This window comes from Drosophila yakuba, chromosome 3R, assembly GCF_016746365.2.
Source record: "Drosophila yakuba strain Tai18E2 chromosome 3R, Prin_Dyak_Tai18E2_2.1, whole genome shotgun sequence".
Taxonomy (NCBI): Eukaryota; Metazoa; Arthropoda; class Insecta; order Diptera; family Drosophilidae; genus Drosophila; species Drosophila yakuba.
Window position 1 is genome coordinate 14,550,034 of NC_052530.2, and position 13,053 is coordinate 14,563,086.

Here is a 13,053-nt window from a genome sequence, read left to right on the forward strand (position 1 = left end):
GAACTAGAACAGATCGCCTGGCCCAGTTTCTCTGGGCACAAAGGAGTTGAGATGCATCGCCCGCTGGAAAACTTCATCTTTTGTGGGTTGCTACAGAACCTGACACTTGTTCTTACTAACAGATTGACCCATTTTTCGGCCCGAGCCAGGGAACCAGTTTCCTTTCGGATGATGCTATGCTGCTGGCCGGGCATCCCAGCTGGATGACATGAATATGCGCGGCCAAAGTTATCGACGGCCTGGCCAAAACATGAATTAATTTGGCCCGGGTGGCTTGGAGCTGCAGCCGCGACCGCAACGCCATCGTCTGTCTAACGGTGCAGTCGAATATTGGCCACAGTCAGAGATTTGCCTTGCGAATGGGCACGCGGCAATTTGGGCCGCTGTCCACGCAGGTTTTTCCACTTTTTGGCAATGAAACTGGGCTTCCAGATCGAGTCAAGGTGGACGGGCGGAGCAAATTCGACCTGACCTGCTCCAAAAAAGCGAGGATGTGTTGCATGTGAGTGGTGGGGAGTCATGGGTGTCATGCAAATAAGAAATGGTACTCTGTAACTAAGCATGAAATAAGTTAGTTAGTTTGAGTAGTGGTAGTAGAATGTGAGTCATGTAGGAATTTGATAAAAATAGGTCAACGAGATAAATAAAAAAAAGTTCTTAGAGTGAATTTTCTTAGCTGCAATACGAAATAAGCTGTATATAAAAATGCTTCCTATATTAATTATTATTATTATATTTCCCTAGTTAGATTTTGTTGTATTAAATCGAAGGGAACTATGTTAATTGACATATAAGTCCAGTGCATTAATCAAAACGTATTTGTATAAGTCGCAATGTCTTGTGGCTTATAATAAGTGGGCTTAAATATTTTTACCATTTGGTGGTAAAAGAAATCATTTGTATGCAAACATCCTCCTCAAGTCCTATGCTTCCTTGCAAAAGGGAAGAGTTATTCAGTTATTTACTTAACCAACTTCTGTTGACTTCAGTTGACTTAAGCGTGGCAAATTGGCGTCATTAGTGTCGTACTTAGGATCACCCGACGCCGCAGGTTCCGACAGCTGGCCAAACTTTTGGCTAATCCACTGCTGCCGTCAGTCGTCAGATGTCAGCACTTTTGTTTGGCCAACTGCACGCATGCGCAAGAGCCAAAACAAAACTGGCCACTGCGCCGGCTACTGCACCATCCCCGTCTCTTTCTCTTTCTCTGCCCCTGTTGCTGTCTCTTTCGCGGCCTGTGCATCTTGAGCTCGGCTTTGGGAGCCATCAAATTGGCCAGCCGCAGTTAGTCTCGTTATTGACTTCGCGCACTCCGGTCGCTGCCTCGGCTGCTGAGTTTTCCACACCATTTTCTCGGCTGGAAAATGCAAATTACGAACGAACGAAAGTGTTGTCGCCTTCTGAAGAATAGGAACGTGACCGAGTCATTGGGAAAATAAGCAGAATTTGTACTTTGATTGCGGGTCTGGCAAAGAAAGTTTTGCTCGGTTAAATCAAGAGCGACATTTAGTAATTTAAGATCTGCCAAGTGTAAAGTGATTTTGTTTACGAATAATGTGTTGAGGAACAGCCAATGAAGGTAAGCGGTTAAAATGGGAAACTAAAATATTCCTATATTACTCATACGACATGTAAGCACAGGCTTTCGGCCTAGCCATCTTTGCTTTTTCGAGGGATTTGTGCTAAATGACATGGCAATTATGTCTGTTCCTGCCAATTAAATTTCTGATTTAATCCTAATTACCCGAAGAACAAACTAAGGCCACGACATTCTCCTGGCCAAGAATGGCTCATAAAAACTGGACGATCTTGAGGTGTGTGCGTTGACAACCAGACCATATAAGCCTTGTTAGCGAAGCGGCATACGCTTATTCGATTAGCGGGATTTACGGCCACTGCAGCTGTGGTAGCGTTGGTAGCGTTGTTAGCTTCTTGGGCTTCCATTCCATGGCGACGACATTCGAATCAAGATCGACAAGCCATTTTTCCTGCTAAACTCGTTCAGGTTTCCTACTTACTAGCAGCCGCACTTCGTCCGCTGGCCGCAATTGTTGTCCGCGCGCGCTTCTTTCTAGGAGGGATCTCTCGGCTTTTCTAGCAATTATTTTCAGATTTTCTCCTCGGCCATGGGGCTGCGTGACAGGTCCGCGGTTCAGAAACTGGAGCATCGATGCGCAGTTTATTTCAGCTGCGATCCGACTCGTTTCCACTTCTGAAGGTGGGTCACAGCCATAACTCCTCGACTGGATCTTCGACTAACAGACACGTCTGTTCTGTGGATGTGGATGTGGATGCGGCTATAATCGTGCGTTGAGCCATTTCCAATCACCAGTTTACCGCTATCGAACAATCTCTTAATCGGGACGCTAGAATGTGCTAATGAACCATTCTAATGCAGTACAAGGTTGTTCATTGAATCGATTGGCGGTCTTATAACCGTAGGCAATTTATCATGGTGTAACTATCTGTGGGACAATCATATATTTCGCTAAAAGGGGAGCTCTCATCAAGTAGAATCAAGTAAAAATCAAGTGTTCTAACATCTGATAAACAAAAATCTTATACAATAATAAAAAAATTATTTTTGAAAATGATCAAACTAATAGAATCAAAAACAGTGAATGCTTACAGTCCCTTGTAGTTTATACCTCTAGTATCTGTAGTCTCTTAGATTTGATTTATGTGGCAACTCGCATAAAGATATCAAATTAGGGAAACCATGATAGAAACTTTGATTCAGTGTTTGCACATTAGGAATTACATAACTTTGGCTTGCAGGATTCCCACTTTTTTGGGACTAGGAAATATGTGGTTTTAAGGGGGTAGCTTATAAAAGAAATCGATTAATTTTTCTCAGTGCTTGTGAACTAGCAATACTAGCAATTATTAACGCGCCGGGGCGTCCAGACTGTCTGTAAATAGATATCCAAAAATAGAAACAATTACATTAATCCACGGGCAGAAGCTAGTGGCCCTTAATTTGACCAGCGACCTTAATGGGCAGTGGTATCGCACCTCGTAATTATGAATAGCAATAAAGAAAATCTATTTTCTCGAACTACCGAGAAGTGCAAACTTTCCCTGCGAACGCGATAAACGACAAGAAAGCAATTATCTGGCCAGAGCCCAGAATTGCGATCTAATCTTGAGGAGGAACGGCACTGGGCCACAATGAGCACTGTTAGCCGGCAATCAGATGGTGTCAATGGGGGTGCCTAATGGCCACTCTGGGCGCCCGTTGGAGGCGTTAGCCTGATCATGAGCGGAAAGCTGACCCACAAGGCACGCGCCATTTGAACTCAGCTGACCAAAGATGAGTGAGTGCCACTTAGCACCCACTTGTGGTACTGGGAGGAGAAGAAAACTTGCTGAGTTGGCCAATTAAAATGAACAAAAACATTTCGAGCTGCCAAGAAGAATTTCCATCAGAATTTTCGTGACCAGTTACCGCTAAAGGTCCAAGTCCAGGGGCTTTAAGCCGTGAACAGTGGCCACGCGGTATGCAAATGCAAATGCTTATGGCAATTTATGGCCCAGAGTTCATGAGCAGCGCCACGCGTCACGCTCTTTTGGGCAATTTCTTTGTCGGATTTCATTATCTGCGGCGTAATGCACCTTACCATCTCCTTGAGAAGAGGGCATTGTGCGGTAAAGTGTCCATAACGACCAGGCCCAATGATATTAGCCTTCATTTAAGAGGAGTTTATAGTACATATGCATATGTAAGCCGTTTTTGCACAACCAAACTTTGCCTTCTTTGGAAATCGGGAGAGTAGCTGAATTCCTTTAGTATTTAGTATTCATAAAGTGCATGTCGTCTTATCACTTTCCTAAGTGCCAATAAAGAAAGCTATGTATGCAAGCAAAACTAGTGACAAAGTAAACAAGGAAATCCACTGATGATGGCCAATTATATAAACCGAGTGTTTAACATCTTAATGAGTAGCTTAGGATGTGAAATCCGCACTACCTAGGGTCAGTGGTCGTGATCTTGGTCAAGTCACGTAGCTAGATCGTAAAGCAAAGTGTCCAAGTGCTACTGCAAATTTAACAAAGGGACTTAAAAAAGCGCGAAATTAATTTCTTTTTAACCACCCGTTGGCATCAAAATCGAAATCAAAACCGCTCCGGCACGTGAAGAGTGAATCGCTATTGTTGCACGGATGACTGTTAGTGGGTTGGGCGGGCGGTGAAAGGGGCGGAGAAATGGCGTAATGAGTAGCACAATGTGACAATTGTCGTGTACTTTTCAAGACTCATTTCGGACTCGGGTTCGTGACGCAACTGCCAGCCGGCTGGCTAATGAATGAATGGAGCCTCATGGAGCTGGGAGTTGGGAGTTGGGGGCTTGGAGCAGTTCACCGAAGTGGAGTGGAAGAGGGAAAGAAATGTATCTCACTCGGGAGGCCACGATTCTACAAAGAAAGTCTCGCAGAGCGATTATGTCTGGGCCTTAAGTCTAAGGGAAAGTCATGAGACTTTAATTGCGCAATGTTTTTGTGCAAATGATTTGAATAATTTGCAGAACTTGTCCACCAACTACACTGGGGGAAGAGTTCTCTGGCCGGCCAACTGCTGGTTGTACCTAGACTTTATGGCCACTCTAATGGGCTACTTAGCTAGTCGCATTTTCTCTCACTGCCTGCGCATGTCAGATACGCAGTGCTGGGCACAAGACGAGCGCGAAGGAATCAAGCGTATCTCTCGGAGCACCCAACTCCCAACTGCCAACCTCCAACTGGCAACTCCAGCTCAACCCTCCGGTTGTATCTCCACTATCTGTATCTTCAAGCTTCGTCGGGCTGGCGCTGAGCAGAAAAAAATACGACTAATTTCTGAAATAGCTGCCGCTGCACAAGAAACTCAAGAAACCTTAAAACAGACACCGAAACTACGAAAAACTACGGCTAAAACACAGCCTGGTAAATTGAATAGAGAAAGTGATGATCACGGTAGTATGATGTTATTTGTTAAATAAATCACATCACCCATCAACACCACAACCCCCTTTGTCGAATGCGTGCAGTTAACGGTTTTAACTGCCAAATGAAAATTCTCTTAAAAGTAAAAGCTGTCGACGCACAAAGGAAAATTCTACCTGCATTTAAGTGGACAGAAACCGTTGAAAGCGAGAATGAAAAGGGGCAGGTTCGTGTTTGGGTTCTCTGAAATGAAAACAAAATTAATTATTTGTATCTTATTTAACTGCTTTTTTATGTGACATCCGTAGAAAACGAAACCAGGCACAGGTTAAAGGGTCTTCAGCCCTTCAGGTCCAGAAAAGCCATAAAGCTAAGAGCTTTCTGGCCAGAGTGTGGACAACAAAGGGCAAATTAAGCCGCTTTGCATTTTTCGTTTTGTCTTAGGTGGACCACATTTAATTACTTGTTACTGTTAGCTCATGAATAAACCGAAAACGTTGTCAACACTCGAGAAACAAACACTGCCGATCAGAGGCCATCAAAATTAAAATCTTGGATGGAAAATGGAAAGTTTGATGCAAACAGAGAGATAGATTTTTACGGCGGCGGGCTCAAAAGTGTTTTACGAGTGAAATGGAAACGGATATTTAATTGAATCATCTTGACTTGAATGCGGTGGTAATGTGTTGATTTCATTTCGGTAGCCCAGCCAAATATCATAAAATCTATCATGCATACAACCCTCATTCCTGTTACTATTTATAAAGCTCAGCTTGTGCATTATTTTTGTTTATTCTAATTTGCAATTTAAAATGCAAATTTAAGATCAAGCATGTAATGGCTTTGCATGCATATAAGCGTAATAATACGCTTATTACCCGAAACTATTCTTCTGCTTGAGATCTCTCATTCATTCTTGGCCAAGCTATTCTCAATTTCCAACTGCGCCCAGGCGATTTCAGCTCCACACAAAGTGAAAAATTAAATGCATTTTACGATGGAGCGAAAGAGGCCGCGGGCAGCTCCAATTATCGTAAGACTTGACCACGGTCATTGATTTCGAAAATGCCTTCACTGCTGCAGCCCGCTGGTTACCCTTCCCCCGGCTATCCAACCAACAACCATCAACCATAGACCATCTATCCACGCTCTCCATCTGCCCCCGGATTCCCCTAATCCGTCACAGCTTCTGCGCTTGCGCAAATGGCAAAACCCGGGCCACCGGCATTCGGGAGTCCCACTCGAAGTCGCGACACCACTGGGTTTAATTGCAATTTGCCCGCGGTTCGGGCCGTTTTGTGGGAGACTGACATTGGGTTCAAACCCTCAATGGTGCATTGCCCAAAGTTGACTTTGCGACATTCACATCGGTGGTATGCAAATGCTGAGCCGCACACATAATGCTCGGATATTGGGCAAGTGATTGTGGCACTCGTCCCTCTCGATCATTCGTCATTTTGGCCAAAAGAAAAACAGTTTAGCCATTTGGCCATCATATGTATATATTCCATATTCCGCGGTACACAAAGCCATTCTCATTGTGCTCCTACTGCCCACTTGCGCCAGAGATGATATTGTTGTTAATATGGCCCGCTCTTTCTTTTCTTTCTCTGCCACTGGCTCTTTGCTTTTAGCCAACTGCTTCGACGTTTTGAGCCCGTTTTAGTCGCCGTGTGGCATTCAACGAACTCGGACGGACTTAGTCCGGTTTCGGAGCCCAGTTACAGCACTTGGATTGCAGATGCGGATTACCAAAAGATAGACCAGTATTTGAACGGATTGGGCCGGGCTTTTTCGAGTGACGATGTGGTGCAGTGGAGTTGAAGTTCAATAAGGCACAAGTAAATGGCATTTCAAATTGGCTCATTCGAGTTGTGTGTGTATGTGATTGTGTGGCATTTGCTAATTACCGCGAATATTTCTGCAGTGAAAGTATCTCATAGATGCAGCTCGAATCCCACTCCGTAGTGCGTGGCTGTAAATAGCAACTAGCATTTTTCCGATACAACAATCGCATTTCATTGGGCTATTTATCAGCCGAGATGGTGTAAAAACTAAAACTACAAACGAAACTGGAAAACCTAAAATCTCGAATCATACATTATTAACAACGATTTTGCAATACCTTTTCCTACTCGTGTATTATGGCCAACGGTTTTCGGGGCCTGTGCCTTAATCTAATAATGCTAAAGTCTGTCGGTTTTTGGTTTTGCTTGCAGCTAATTAATGAGCCGGCTCCAGTGCGATGATTGAATGATGGCCCCTGTGGAGCACGCCATGCAAATGCAACACCTTCGCCGGGTATCTTACAGTGTACCTAATATCTCATACCCTGCGCGATTCGCTAACACGTTGGAAATTAGCGTTCAATGCGCCTAAACGGATTGCATTCACCGCTAATTGCTCACAAATTGCTAGCTCCACCGCCGCCAAAATAAACCAACAAAGAAATCAAGTTAAAAACCAATAATAACCAGTCAGTGAAACAGTGCGATTTGCATCCGCAGCTGCGGCATTCCGCGGCTGTTTAGCACGCCCAGCCCCCAGGAAGAAGGAGGAGGATGGTCACCTGCAAGGTGGACTCCCAAACCGCGGTGGCTGTGCCCAAAATGAACTCGGTCCGGACCCGCGGAAAGCCCGCCGCCGGAAGCAACAGCAATAGCAACTCCTCCGGCTTTCGGCTCCTGGACGGCGACCAGCTCGAAAACAATTCGAGTGTCAGCCGCAACTCGATCTACAAACTGAAGATCGATCTCATGTTTGACGATTCCAGGTGAGTTGTGGATATGTTCGGATATGATTGTGGTCATAGTTTCGGGGTGAAATTTTGTGATTGGGAGCAAATTGCCTGGGGAGGTGTGTTTTGTTGGGCCATTAGCCTCGCTCTCCATCTTTCTATCTCTAAGCAAATCAAATCAATTAGCCTCTCATTTCCACTGCTGACCACCCAACACTTTCGTTCTCGAAACCGCGACACACGAGATACAGATACAAAAACTAGTTCCAAGAGATATTTCGTTTACCGTTTGGCATTTCCATAACCAGCATAAAGCTACAGTTAGTTCCAAAATTAAAAACTATATTGTCCGACGGAGTCTGCTCCATCCGAATAAATCCGAAGAGGGGCCATCCAAAGATAGAGCGACACTTGCTCTTTGAATAAACAAATATTCATCGGCGACACACATTCGCCGGCGGACGAACTACTAAATTGATTGAGAAAGAAAACCACGAGCTCCCCACTCCAGCCCCCAACAGTCAGCTCCACTCATCTTCATTCCCATTCAAAACTCGAGACGTTCTATGGAAATAAGCATTTCCGATTTTATGTCAGCTAGCGGTAAACGGAATGGCTTGAATTGGGAACACCTTAAGCTGCATTCAGTATTCGGTATTCGGCACTTGGCCATTGGCCATTGGCCTCCAAGACGCCTCTATCCCGGCAACCTCTCTCTATCTTTGGCCATCCCATGACTCTCGGGCTCTGACCTGGTCAGCAGGATGTGGCCAATTCGGCTTCCAGTCAACAAGTTCACAACTAGCTGACACTCGGACTCAAACTCCGCGGAGAATATGCTAATCTCGGCTTGCTTTTGCGTTAATCAGTCAAACTTTCACAAAAATGGAACCGTTTTCTCGACTTAAGCACTAAACGTGTTGACGGGAGAACGGCAATAAAATAAAAATCAAAATTAACTTTTCAATCTAATCGATGATCTACATTCTAAATTTTATGTTTTTGAGCAAATTAAATTAGACATTTATTCTTCGGCGAGGCAAATAACTTTCTGGTCGTTTTGGCCATCAGAATAGTTTGAATATATCAATCGAAACTAAGGAACTAAATGAGCTTAGAAATTCTTCAGCTAGTACTAAATTATTCAGTTCGTAAATGTTACCTGTATATGTAAGAATAGAGTTAAGATGTAGAACGAAATAAAATATCAATTGGATATGTAGAAAATTGTATTTTTATAGTATTTATAGCAATCCAACTAAAATTATATATAATATTAAATATTTTTAAAGTTCTCTATTAATTTTTTAATGAATATTTAGATTTTGATTACCAATAATCATTCAATCCCTGCTCCCTATCCAGATCCATGCGAAGCAGCCGCCTTGACGATCCACGGGGATCGCATCGCACCCGCTCCATCATCATGTATGGGCGCAGTGAGTTGGCCAGCACCTCGGGCGACACGCCCCGCTCCCTGAGCAGCTTCCTGCAGGACAACCAGCAGGGAATGGGTCAGGGTCAGGGGCAGTCGGCCAAGGTGCTGGCCGAGGCGGCCAAGAAGGACGTGCAGCGGATCAGCAACAGTGTGCAGGCCCAGATCGAACAGATGTTCACAGATGTGGCCAAGGACGCCACCAGCAGCTTCGATGTCACCTGCCTGGGATCTCTGCCACTGAAGGACAAGGTGACCAGTCTGCAGGGTCTGCAGGAGCCACTGCGTCAGCTGTACCTTAGTGAGGTGACTAAGAAGGTATGAATGTTTGCAAGTTATCCACCCAGCTGGCAATAATATCCCCGTTCTAACCAACAGAAACTAAACTCCGGATCGCTGGATATCTGTGCCACCGGACTGAGAGTGAAGATCAGCGCTCTGGCACTCCCAAATGGATCGACTGCTCCGGAGGAGAACGAGGCCCTCATTACGCCCTTCCACAACATTGCCGTGTGGTCGGCAGTGAAGTTCGTCATATCCGATGACGATGGTGGTGCCGCCTTTCTACCCCTGATCACCGATCCAGAAAATATCGACAAGACTGCCCTGTTCCAGCCACTCAGGTGAGTTATCGTTCTAAGTTTTTAGGGAAACTGATTCTTGACCGTTTGATATATATACATATTTTATATCAAATTTACAGTCCCAGCGAGCAGCTGGCGGTGGAGCAAAGCATCCATGTGCACGCGCCCATTTTCGCTGTGGTAATGCGATCGGCCAGTTCGCCCAAGGTGCTCGAGTGCCATGGATTCATCTGCAAGAGCACGGAGGACGCCATAGTGATCGCGGCCACGCTCTACCAGAGTCTGATGGCCCACGTGAGCAGCAGTTCCCGGCGGAGCACCCAGCGGAGGGCACCGCGTCAGCAGAACGGAGTCAGCTGCATTAGCATCGCGAGCAGCTCGGCATTGACCAGCTCGAACTACCTGTCCCGGTCGCAGATAGTGCCCAGTGCCTCTGGACGTCGCAGCTCCTTCCGGGGTAGTGCCGGTGGTGCTCCATCCCGTTCCGGTCGGAAGAAGCGGGTGTCCAATAGCTCCCTGAGCTCACACAGTAATGTGATCAACGAGACCGCAGAACTGGAAACATCGACGGAGGAGCGCAGGCGCAAATCCCACAAGTCTAAGCGGGCTCCTCCGGTTCCCACCACGGTTCCTGGCTTGGGTAATCACAGAAGCGGCGGAGCAGGAGGAGGGCCATCCCGAAGTGGCAGCATAGTGTGTGGCAATGGCCACGTAAACCGACTGCATCAAAGCGCTCATCACGGCAAAAAGTCTTCTGTGGGATCGGAACTATCTGCCACTGTCGATGTGGCTCCCGCCAACGGGGACATCCTCACGCGTGTGGCCATTCCCCGATCCGGCAGCTTTCTCAACACCGGAGGATTGACGCGCTACAAGTCGCGGGCGGCGAGACGCCATTCCGGCAAACTGGGCGGCGGAGGCGGCGGCGGAGGAGGGTGAGTATTGCCACCGAACTGGTGGTCAGGTGCAACTGGCGCAGCGCGCCACTGCATCTGGCCCATGGGCACGGGCGGCAAACTTTTTGCAATATGGGGGAGAAGGTTTGGTCTGGTTGATTGGCATCGCTTGAATTGTGCTTCTAGTTCCCCACTTGGTTTCAGCGAACTGTTTAACGAATTTCGCCTGCACGAGAACCTGCACTCGCTGGACGACATCCTGTACGCCATCATCGATGCCGACGGCATGTCCTTCAACGATCTGAAGCCCATCTACAAGGAGTTCCTGCTGAAGCTAGCAGTCACTCTGACCCAAGACGAGCTCTTCCAGCGCTCCAAGAACATCATGAGGCGCCAGAAGAAAAAGAAGCAAAAGCGCAAGCCCAGTGTAAATGGATCACAGGTTGGTCTCATTTTCGCTTATGAAATTGGTGCACGTAATACAATTTCCATCTTATAGAAGAATGTGAAGACGAGTTTTTTCGGCACGAAGAGTCTGAAGAAGGTTCTCCAACTGGGCCAATTTCGCTCGTGCCGCGGCAAGTTGACCAAGCCCGCGGTTAAGGAGTCCACCCTGGACAGCAAGGGTAAGCCCAGGATCAGTTCGCCCATCATCATCGGACCGCCCATCAGCCACAGCCACGCCCAGCAGCAGCACCAGCGGAATAGGGCGGCCACCAGCGGCTCCGATGTCTCCGTGGTGCGGAACGAGCACACCCAAGGACTCAATCGGAACAGCAGCAGTGGGTATGTAACCGCTATTGCAATTTATTAAAACTGATTTCAAGAAGAACGACTCATATGACATATGCATACCCTGTTCCCATTATCTTCAACTGCATCTAAACTCATTTTCTGTGTCCCGCAGATACGTGTCTTGCTCGGAGTGCAGCTATGACTCCGAGTCCTGTGCCTGCGCCTCCGCCGATCGCTGCTACTGCAGCCTGCGCACGGAGCACCTAAACCACAAGCTGCGTCAGAAGAACGAACGGACTATGGCCCTGGCCTCACCCACCCGAAAGCCCACGAGCGGGGCTGTCCTGCCCCCCAGTGCAGCTGGAACTGCAGCCAACAACCGGCACTCGTTGATCTCTTGCCGCTCGGACGACAAGTGCTACTGCTCCATGGTGGAGGAGGAGCCGGCCAGCTCGATGGAACGTGACTCGGCCAACAACTCGCACACGGAAACCACCACATCCTGTGACTCCGACAGCTGTGTGAGCGCCAGCAAGTGCTACTGCAAGCGGACCCATCGGCGTCAGCGCTCCGCGACGGCAGCGGCCATCAGCGAGGATTCACTGTCGCAACAGCAGCGCAAATCCCGCCCAGGAAACGGAGGAGCTGGTGGGGCACGCAAGGGAAAGTCTGCAGAGAAGCTGGGCCTGGACTACGAACTCTTCAGCATCAGCGGAAGTGGTCAGCCGGTGCAACCGCACGAGGCACTGAGCGTGAAGAAGAGCGTGGAGGCGGCGGCGGTCTTTGCGGACATGAAGCTCAGCCAGACGACGGACATTAAGAGCCTCTGCCCACCAAAGGGTCCGGGATCGAGGATTGGCAATGGAAGCTGCCGATCGTACGCCTCCTCCAGAAGGTCCTCGTACCGCACCCGCGAATCCTTCAGCACGGATCGATTGGGTGGCGGCCTCCCACCGCCGATGCCTCTGAGCAAGGGCATGGGATTGGCGGGCGGAGGAAGCGCCGACAATCTGTTGGCGAATCTAAAGGCCATGGAGGCGAAGGCCGCCTCCATTCGCAGCAGCGCCAGCAGGAGCCGCATGGGCAGCTATCAGTCGATGCGGGCGGTCAGCGCCTCCCTGGAGGACTCGCTGGGGTACTTGCCATAGACCAGGATGTGGGATCCGAAACTAGAAGCTGATTCTGATAAGATGTACATAGTTCATAAGCCTATATTTAAAGGAAATACTTTACTCCCGCGAACGGCTTATGTTTCCCAAGACGATTTTCATGATTACTATATGCATGATCAATTATCTTGGGAAACGTAATCATATTTACCTTTAAGTATCTCCTATAGAAAATTCAGTTAGACTTTATCTCTAAGATCGTATCCGTATCCGTAACGAGGTGCAATATAATGACCAATCTTCTGGGCACAGAAATGTTCCAGTTATTTAAAGCAGTGCAATATTTATAAATACTATTTAAAATAAAAACATATATACTCAACAAAAAATCGTAGTTTCTGGAAATCGGGTTTACTTAAGTTGCGAATGATTTAGCAATTTTTAATAATTTATATGTGGCTTTTGAGTCGGAAATGACTTGTATCTCAAATATAGTAAACAGTGATTTGGGAAATTCACGGAAAATATAGAACTCATTGAGTTCATGCAATGTACAGTAAACACTAATCGGAGCAGACCTTTTATAGTTTTTATTACGAATCCTAAACTACATTGGTTGTTAAATATTATGGACA

At 47.0% G+C, this 13,053-nt stretch overlaps 1 protein-coding gene across 3 annotated transcripts; it reads left to right on the plus strand.

Annotated features, from left to right (window-relative positions):
* Nucleotides 1-1,473: 1,473 nt before the first annotated feature.
* Nucleotides 1,474-12,551, plus strand: LOC6536856. Of its 3 annotated transcripts, none has more exons than XM_039376171.2 (8): nucleotides 1,474-1,579; nucleotides 7,142-7,695; nucleotides 9,025-9,412; nucleotides 9,473-9,717; nucleotides 9,798-10,613; nucleotides 10,761-11,016; nucleotides 11,074-11,360; nucleotides 11,482-12,551. In XM_039376171.2, exons 2-8 carry the CDS (start codon nucleotides 7,484-7,486, stop codon nucleotides 12,455-12,457), a joined length of 3,180 nt encoding a protein of 1,059 aa, XP_039232105.1. In that variant the 5' UTR covers nucleotides 1,474-1,579; nucleotides 7,142-7,483; the 3' UTR covers nucleotides 12,458-12,551. The 3 variants fall into 3 exon arrangements, with proteins under 3 accessions (XP_039232105.1, XP_002097425.2, XP_039232106.1); XM_002097389.3 differs by lacking the exon at nucleotides 1,474-1,579 and adding an exon at nucleotides 6,593-6,763; XM_039376172.1 differs by lacking the exon at nucleotides 1,474-1,579 and adding an exon at nucleotides 6,593-6,763 and having other exon boundaries at nucleotides 11,077-11,360.
* The last annotated feature ends 502 nt before the right edge of the window (nucleotides 12,552-13,053 follow it).

Coding starts and splice junctions, on each gene's coding strand:
- LOC6536856 (XM_039376171.2), top strand. CDS start 7,484: ATGGTCACCTGCAAGGTGGACTCCCAAACCGCGGTGGCTGTGCCCAAA. Junction 9,413..9,472: donor TTAGTGAGGTGACTAAGAAG/GTATGAATGTTT, acceptor TCTAACCAACAG/AAACTAAACTCCGGATCGCT. Junction 9,718..9,797: donor GCCCTGTTCCAGCCACTCAG/GTGAGTTATCGT, acceptor TCAAATTTACAG/TCCCAGCGAGCAGCTGGCGG.